This window comes from Mercurialis annua, linkage group LG2, assembly GCF_937616625.2.
Source record: "Mercurialis annua linkage group LG2, ddMerAnnu1.2, whole genome shotgun sequence".
Lineage (NCBI taxonomy): Eukaryota > Viridiplantae > Streptophyta > Magnoliopsida > Malpighiales > Euphorbiaceae > Mercurialis > Mercurialis annua.
In genome coordinates this window covers 15,549,660-15,559,562 of record NC_065571.1, presented here as the reverse complement: position 1 = coordinate 15,559,562, position 9,903 = coordinate 15,549,660, and the positions used below count along the sequence as shown (strand labels likewise).

The 9,903-nt window shown below is 33.2% G+C and overlaps 1 protein-coding gene across 1 annotated transcript; it reads right to left on the bottom strand.

The window, feature by feature from the left end:
• Nucleotides 1-3,933: 3,933 nt before the first annotated feature.
• Nucleotides 3,934-9,628, bottom strand: LOC126670524 (uncharacterized). Its single transcript, XM_050364277.1, has 7 exons — nt 9,225-9,628; nt 8,502-8,729; nt 8,191-8,264; nt 5,246-5,405; nt 4,945-5,064; nt 4,748-4,856; nt 3,934-4,351 (listed from the first exon to the last, which is right to left on the bottom strand). Exons 1-7 carry the CDS (start codon nt 9,438-9,440, stop codon nt 4,170-4,172), a joined length of 1,089 nt encoding a protein of 362 aa, XP_050220234.1. The 5' UTR covers nt 9,441-9,628; the 3' UTR covers nt 3,934-4,169.
• Nucleotides 9,629-9,903: the final 275 nt, after the last annotated feature.

The window sequence follows — 9,903 nt, the reverse complement described above, 5'->3', positions numbered from 1 at the left end:
TAGGAAAACTCATTTTTACATCACTCAACTTTGTTGTTTTGGGTTATTTAATCTAAAATCATCTATTGAGTCTTAAAGACCCTTAAATTTATGTTTTTTTTTTAATTAATAGGTTTCTAATGATTTCATCACTTATTTTAAATGATTATTGAAACACATATCTACTAATTTTTAAAATATAATTTGACTATAAAATTCAATAAATAAAAGTTCAAACTTTAATAATGAGTTTCACATTAAAATATACATTTATATATTTATATAATTGAAAATATTAACTAAATATAAATTTATAAATCATTCGTTTCCATGCGTTATACGAACAATTTGACATATTTGATCTTTGAGGAATGTTAGTTCATTTGAAATGATAACATTACATAAATTTATTTTTATTCATTTCTGTATAAAAATTAATTATGTATAAGTTGTAGTTTTTTCGTATATTATGTTTTTAATATAAAAAGAATACAAATAAACTTGTATATGTATATAAAATAATTTATCTTTTTGAAAGCAACATAAAGATTTATATTATCTCAAGCCCATAACAGTTACAAATATGAGCTCCGAGATAAAATCTGATGATCTTAAGACACTTATGCTACAAACATAAACATTCCTATCCCATATTGTTTTGAAAAAAAAAAAATATCATATAATTGCGTTGGGGCTATATGAGTCCTTTGATTTATGAAGAATCTGCAACACAAAAATCTGAATCGTCGCAAAAGATTATTCGGTCAACAAAAAATCATCAAGAAAGAAGTTTAAACTGTTATAAAAAATCTTGAACCAAGAAATAACAACCAAACTGGGTTAAAATAAGAGTCGATACAAAATGATCACCCATAACAATAAAATCTTTATAGACTCCCAAAAACATCAACATAACCATAAAAACACACATCACAACTAAAATTCAACTCCGATATGAAAAATTTATTAAAAAAATAAGATAAGAACATAAAATATAAATAGATGACGAAGAAACTGTAAAATCCGGCCTAAAACCAGAAATCACCGTTTCCTATAACATAAACGTATATTTTAAAAACATTAGCCATTTTTATGTTTGATAATGTGGTTAGAATTATTTTATAAAAAAGATAGTAACATATATTATAAATAAATGGCTTTCTTTTGATTGAATCCTTATGCTTTTAATTCTTTTTGCTTGGTTCTGTAATTTTATTTCCTAGTCTTCCAAAAAAAATTAAAAGTAGTGATTTGATTATTAAAAACATGGCTTGTTAATTAGAAAATAACAGTTTAAATATCTGTTAAAACACAATAAAGATGATAAAGCTTAGGGACTTAAACCTAGATTTTACCAATAATAACAGCAAAAACGGAAATGTGAGGTCGTGGAAGTGACGTGGCATGATAATACTACTGTTTAGACTTTAAGAGACGTATGAACTTGTTGGAAGGTTACGTTATGGATTTGTGCATTATTTTTGTTTTTTTTTTATTCTAGATTTTGTAGTTATGATCTTATCCAATGCAACATATGTACAACTCCGATGGTGCAGAGTATTAATTTCATTAATATTTATAATACTAATAATCTGAAAAAAAATCTCCACCTTTCAATTCATTTTTATTTACATTCTAACGTCATAAAATTGCTGGTTATATCCAAATCTACATCTTTCGTTTTCAATTCCGCCCTAACCTAAAAAAATTAACATCATAATAGCCATGTCAGCCAATTATACTTACTCATCGGCTGACGTGTCATTTAATAACTAAAAAACTATAATTTAGTTTTTATTTAAAAATCTAAGGACTTTTTTATCTTTTTACATTTTATTATCTCTTAATAATTATTAACAATGAGCATAAGTTGGGGTTTCGGGATCCCGTTCACCTAATTTTATGGCAGACCTCTATTCCGGAGATGGTTTTAAAATAAAAGTGGAATCGCTACTTAGTTAGGAAATGCCTTTTATACCGACTCGATAACCTTACTTGCTTATGGGTAAGGTAATCGTACGCCAAACCAAAAAACCGGATTCGTGGATCTCCCCGAAACTCGTGTGCTTGGCTTATCGATTTCCGCTTTTAATGACTGTACATACTCTATATCATCTCAACACTCAATTGCAGTCCACGTGATATAATGCTGGAAAATAAACACGTTTAAAAGCGGTAAACAAAAAATAACGCGCATATGACTCGATCTGTACTAGCATTTGAGGCAGGTAACAATTACTTCTAAGTAAATATCTAAACCTGACAGTTTCGATCAAGCAGTCAAGTAATAGTTGGTCTAGATTTTTACATGCATAAAGCTTAAAACCAGATGTTTATGTTTGATTTATTTTATTTTAAGTCATCTTAAAAGTATATACAACCTCTAAAATTACATTTTACATGCTAATCTAAAATGTTTAGGTAATTTGCTGGATTTGATTGCTTTGATTACTAATTTAACTTGATTAGTCATTTAACCTGTTAGTATTTGGATTTGGCATGTTTTTGGAAAGCGACTAAAAAAATCAGCATACTCATGGGCAGTTGATAAGCATGCAAGGTAAGATATACTTTTAAACCTCGTCGACTAGAGTGTCTAGCACTCGATGCGTTTTGAGTTGGTATGGTCGGAACTGGGTCCTTTGCATATCGTCCATTTTGTTACTTCCATCATTCTCGTTGGTTTGTGGATGTGTCACGGATGTGAATTTTACTGATGCTCGAATTCTCGCAGAACTTTTATGTTTTCCATTACCGGTGATCAGGATCTTTGGTATTGCCACATATGCATATGACTTCTTTAATTTTCGTCCTTTTTCATGGTGATTGTGGAGACCATGGTCTACAGCTACAAAGGAAAATTTCTTATGTCCTTTAGCTATTGAGAACGTTTTTAAGATGTCCATACCCCATATGTTGCAAAATGCCATGGGATCTGCAATCGGGTGGTTTTTTGAGCGGGGGTGTGCGATCTGTTGTTGTGCTTTTGACTCCCATATTTCTTTACCAGCTCCTTTGCATTTGCTTCCATCGTTGCTAATATTATCTTTATAACTATGCTTTTCTAGTGATTGGCATTGCCTTTTCTTGTGCTCTGCATATTCCTTCATATATTTCTTTTAAAATATATATATGGACCATGGTTGGATGACTAAAGTCGTATACACGATGTGTTGATTGAGCACATACATGCTGGCTGTCTTTTTTTAATTTTTGAGCAAATTACTCTAAGGTACCTCACATTTGCCATAATTCACAGTTTGGTGCCTCTTGTTTGAAAATCAAACGATTCGGTACCTCAGTTTTGATTTTGTAAACTATAAGGTACTTCTGTTAGTTCCGTTAATAATTTGACATTTATTTTCAAACGATTTGGTACCTCAGTTTTAATTATTTAAACGATTTGGTACCTCAGTTTCAATTATGTAAACGATTAGGTACCTCATTTGTAAACTATTTGGTATCTCACATTTCATTCCGTTAACGATTGAGTACCTATATTTAACAGAAGGGCCTTATAGTTTACAAAATCAAAACTGAGGTACCAAATCATTTGGTTTTCAAACAAGGGGTATCAAACTATGAATTATGACAAATGTGAGGTAGCTTAGAGTAATTTGCTCTTAATTTTTCTACTTCTTTTTTGCCTCGGCTCCCACGTTTTAACAGACTATTGGCTACATCCATTCGTCTACCTCTTGTATACAAAGGTTCTGCGGCGAGTTGATAGTAGGTTCATTTATTTGTTCTTTCAGATATATTATTCGGAATTTTTCACTCTTTTCTGAGGCTGTTTTTGCGATTGCATCTGCCTCGCCATTGATTCAAATCCTCAAATTCTAGCTGGAACATCTTAAACTCACTGAACTGTTTAAAATCAATTTTAACTGGAACATCTTAAAGTCACTGAACTATGTTTAAAATCAAATATAGAACTTCAAAATGTAAAAGATGAACAAGAAACCCTCAAGCATTTACACATTGCAACCCGGAATTCGAGAATTCCTAACCATAAAAGTTTCACCTATACAAAAATGTTAAAGCACTTATTTCTTTAGAGCTGGTCTATACTGTAAGAACACCTCTCAGATATGTAAGAAGAAAAACATTTACAGATATCAGAAGAGAAGTATAATCAGCAAATCCAATGATATGATCATACCAATTAGAGCTTTCTGGAATTACATATGTCAATCAATTTCCAACACCACTTTACCAAGAATCAGCTTTTTTTCTTTTGCCTCGTGAGCCTCTCTCACTTGAGCCAACGGAAATGTTTTTTCGACAGGTATCTTCAATTTGCCAGCTTCAGATAAGCGGCGGATCTCATCCAAACCATCTGAATCAGCTCTCATAAAATTCCACCAGTATTCTGCATCAATAACAACAATCTAGAAAGTTCAATAATTTCAGATATGATCTGTACATGCAGTGTCTGCTGAAAAGCAAAGTTATACGGAAATCATCGGAGGAGAACAGTGCAAAGGTAAGAAAATACTTTTTACTTCTCTAGAAAATCAAAGCGATATATACATAATTAAAGATTGATGATTTTAGAAAAAAACGTATATGTCTCAACAATGCCTTGTTTTGCATATACTTGACCAAATGCTGGTTTATTCTCTAACAAACCTACTTTGTGCGTATTGAAGGAAGTAATATTCAAAGATAAAAAAGAATTACAACTTATCTAGTTTTACTTGAAAGATCATTTACTTTTAGCATCTATCTATTCAAACGATGATAAAAATCCAAAAACAATATATACCTATTCCATGAGAATATCGGTACTGAATCTGTTTCTTTAATAGAACAGCTGTAGCTATTGGAAGCCCGAGTGCTATTCCATACCTATCCGCCAAGGATGCTGCCTCACCCTGTAATACAAGGTAAAAGAGAGACGGTCACAGATGCAACAAAAAGTTTCCACAGCTTCTATTAAAGAAAATGGCTTCTATGCCTTGCCTGAAGAGTCATGTAGTGTCCACCTCTCTTCAAAAAGTTGATGCCTGTTCTTTCTGTTTCTGCTACACCAATAGTGTCCAAAACGGCATCAAATTTCCCTTTTATTGCAACTTCAACGTCCTGCATAAGAACACACTAGCTTGTGAATAAAAAAGGTTAACTTGAAATTTCCAAATAGAAAGAGCTTTTGTTTACCTACATGTTTCCAAAGCTAAAATCATATCAGAACAATATATACAAGTACGCAATTAAACATCTGGCAGTTTTGACGGAGCAGATTCATTATTAATTAGTTCATTACCTCAGCTATGTAGTCAACAGCCTGCTCAGCACCAGCTTTTATTATCCGATCTATGCTCTCACTTCCACAAGTACTTGTAACATGGCATCCTACAGCTACTGCAAGCTGAATTGCAGCAAAACCTACTGCTCCACCACCACCGACTACCAACAGCCTTTGCCTGTATAATTTTATTGAGTATGATTAACCATGCAATTTACAGGAAAGCATATGTATAACTTTTGCAGATCAAAACTCTTCAACCTTTTCGACAATTGGTTCAAAGGTTATCGCTGGAAAATCAGATGTTAAAAACTAGGGTTAACTCCATATAAAATCACCACCTTTACATATTTTTTTATTTTAATCACGTCCATTAAAAAGTGTCAAATAAAATCATCACCTTTCATTTTTTTGCAAATCTATCACGAATGTGAAAATTCGGTGTATATTTATTGACTCGACAACCGGAATTAACAAGAAAAGAGTAATAGGAATGTATTTTGTGTGTTAATGGGGCATTAGTCAGATTAAAATATTTATTTGGGAGAAAAAAGACATCGAATTTTACTCATCGATGATAGAATTGCAAAAAAATGAAAGGTGGTGATTTTATTTGACACTTTTTAAAGGACGTGATTAAAATGAAAAAACGTGTAAAGGTGGTGATTTTATATGGAATTAATCCTAAAAACTAATGACAAAATCAGAGCTGATGATAATGAACACTACGAGATATATAAATCTTACATCTAATTTCATATAAAAAGATAATGAACTGCAAGCCAATTCTTATAACAATTTTTTATTTGGGAAGAGCTTAACTAATGCAGTAAAGGGACCAAGATATAGGTGTATATATATGATATCTCCAGAGTACATAGCTTCATTTGAACAAACAACTCCAAAGTACATAGCTTCATTTGAACAAACAACTGTATATAGCAATACCTTTGATACAGGAATGTCTAACAAGAGTCCTAATTTTAAAGGCAGATAGGGGAAAAAAATTTAAGGAACTGATAAGACATCAGAAAATGATCCTGAAAGGAAGTTACTACTGTATCTGTAATTTGGAGGCTGTCCACTTCAGTCCCAAAAATGATATAATGCAATTCGATATATAGGAGAACTTCAAATGGTACCTCTTTTTAATTATTTATTTTATTTGAGAAAAATCTTAATGAACTGCTCATAGTATAAGTATACTTGTTTTCTAAGCCTGAACAAATTGTTTATTGAACTCTTTTTGACAGATAAAACATATCACCTCCTATGACAAAAATCCCAATCTTTATACACAAGTTATGAAACCTGCTGATAAACTAGAGTAAACATGTTCTGATTCATTCATTCTCCAAATTGCATGTTACCTTGGTTGCAACTTGGTGCCACAAAGCAGTAAATTACAGAAGCTTTTCTACCCGCCCATGACCAAGAACAACATCCAATTTGGGATTTTCCTTGGGAGGTGTCGGGAAGATTAAGTCTTGGTAGTCTCTCCCATTGTTGTCTGTCAGTATTCTAGCAACTGAATGTGTATGAGGGCTCATTGCCGTTCTTACTTCAGTGAGCGGTGCGCTTCTTTCTTACTTCAGTGAGCGAGTACTTTTTTATCTCTCCGGCTATTCCTAATAAATATTCTATGTCCCTCCAGTACGGATCCTACCCTCCCTATCGTACATATTCCCGTAACCCCTATGCTCATATCCCCTAGCCCTTAGTAATGCAATTGATAGATTTTCACCAAACTATTGTGGTTCTATGTAAGTGTAGTTTATACATGCTTCAGGCCATTCATCCCTCTGCTAAAACCACTTATAATTCTTAAGAACGTATATTTCTTTTATGTTCAAGGGCAATTTTGTCATAGTAAAAAATTGATTTGACATGTTAAATTTTTATTATTGGTTCAAAATATCAGACTTAACTAAATCACATCTTTGGCAGAACAAACAGCAACATTAGGAGATATAACTATCCTGACTAAATATCATATATCCGGCATATAATATCATATGAAAAAAGAAAAGGAAGAAATCTAGACTCCTTTGACCAAACAAAAGACTTCAAGCAGAGGACCTATACACCCACATCAAACCATCTATTATCTTCTTCTACAGTTCCTCTCACATAGAAACAGAATATAAGGTCGAGCATTAATTTCTGGATAGAGAACTTATAATTACAAAACATAAAGTGGCAGTGAGTGCACAATTCTGTTCTCAAAAAAACTAGACGGAATTGTTATAGAGGTTGACAAAAGCATTAAGGATACTCTTCAGACAAATGTTTGGTTTACATAGCATTTCCTAGATTAGTAGTATCAAATAGGAGTCGTCATGTTCCCTGGAATTTATACAGATATTATGACCCAAATAGTTACAGTGTAAAATGACTGACAGCCACAAAGAGCCTAAACAAAAATATGACTAACCCAAAATGCCATAAAGAATTCTGTGTGCTCTATTAAATCTAGCTTAAATTCAATAAAGCCATAAATTTTGATGTATAGGAGGAAAGGATTTAAGAAAGATATGTAGAAAACTTGACTTTAAGGATAGGTCAAATATTGTGAAGAAAGCTGGTGGCTGCATAAGAATTCTTGTAGGCCAGCAAGGACTGATCTGACATTGTTACTCCAATCTAGTCAAAGTGGTTTCAAGTTTACCAATACGACGTCATCTAGGTTCCCATGATTGAGTATTTCTGGTCCTAAGATACAAACTTTTTTTAAGTGTACTAAAGGAAGGATCTCCAATTTAAGCAGAATTACATCAAGCATCATGTTCATTTCAGTAATTTTTTCTTAGGAAAAAAAAAACAGAATCCATGTCTTCTATACCACAAAAGTGATATGTAATGAATTATTAGCATGCTCAAAAAGAATATTCATCAAAAATAAGAAGAAAGATACATACAATTACCAATACAAAATTAAAAAAAAAATGGCAGCATAATCATACCCCTCATTAATCCGTGCTGTGGATTTTAGAGCCCGCCATGCGGTTAATGCAGCAAAAGGAATAGCGCTTGCTTCCTGAAAATGGAATAAGATAGAGATAGGAAATGTCCTACAGTTAAACAGAGCATATAAAAATTTAAACCTAAGAAAATAAATTGAACTGTTTTATCACCACCACCATTCACGCAAAAAAGAAGCAAATGAAGCTTTTCAAACATAGAGTACAAGGGCATTAATTCTGTTGCAGCATGTGGTAACATTTAAATAGTAATAATATAAATATACCAAATTTACAGATTCCACATTACCTACCACGTGTGAAATTGACGAAGGTTTTTGAGTCAGCTCATCTTTTGAGAGAATTGCATAGTCAGTATAAGTACCCCTCACAGCAGTAGGATGCAATGCACCAAAAACTTCTTGACCAACACTCAGTGACTGAACTGAAGTTCCAATAGCTGCAACTTCACCACTTATATCTCGACCCAAAATGAGAGGTAGAAGCGGTTCAAATATTGAACGGCCATATCCTGATCGCATCTGAAAACATTTTAAGCGAACATTCAATATTTCTAAATAATCATACAAGATAGACATGTACAATTATTTTCATATTTGTTCTGTGTTTTTTATAGAAAAATATGGAAAGAAGAACTCACTAATGCTATCAAAAGTTCAATTACATAACAAAAACGCAAAAAGAACCTAATTTCATTGACACGAAAGTTTCCAATATATCAACATTTTTTTTTGGTAAGGAGGACTCATTCCCTCGAGCCGAAGTCCAGGATGTCAAATGTGGACCGCCCGCAAGCACACATACTTAGAAAATCCGGGCTATAATGGCCAGCAGCATAGTTTCAACCACTCTATTTTTCGCTGGGGTTTGTACCCATGATCATGACGCCCAGATGGTTGAGGCCCAGATCACTAGACCAAACCCGTGCAGCCAATATATCAGCATTTTCATTCAATGCAATCATGAATTAACACACACATTCGACAATGAAAAAAAATTACATAAAAACAACTCACTCTAGTATCAAGGGGATTGACCGATACAGCACGAGTTCGAACCAGAACTTCATTAGATTTGAGCTGAGGGACCTCGACATCGTGGCGGAGCTCCAGCACCTCGGGCCCACCAAACCGGGGAATTACCACCGCTCTGCAAGTGGTGACATAAGACCGAGCAAAACCAAATTTGTTAGCTTGAGAAATGAAGCTGCTTTGTGCTTTGAAGAATTGCATTCTTTCTGTATGGAAGAGACAAGCTTTTTTCAGTGCATTAATGGAAGGTTTGATGGGTCCGTCTGGTTTAGGTTTATTGAATTAGTGTAAGATGATCGAGAGAAGAGAAGAGGCGGAGTGAAGTGGAACGTGTCGCTGCTACTATCCGCAAAGACTCAGTCGGTGGTTAATTGTTCAAAATGAATTTCATATTTTTCCTCTCCTTTAATGTTTCTTATTTTGCTTAACACATTTGACACTTTGGTCCCCGCTAAGGGGGGTATGCATTGGTTTGTTTCGGTGACCGAACCGGAAAAAAATATGGTAATTATCTGAAATGTTTTGATAACTTATTTATACTTTTACCTGTTAATTTTTGATTTTTTTTTGACTTTTTTTATTTACGAAAAATATCTTTTTGTTTTTAATTTCACAAATACCTTTTTCGGTTTCCAATTTCGGTTTTTAGTTTTTTTGGTTCGTC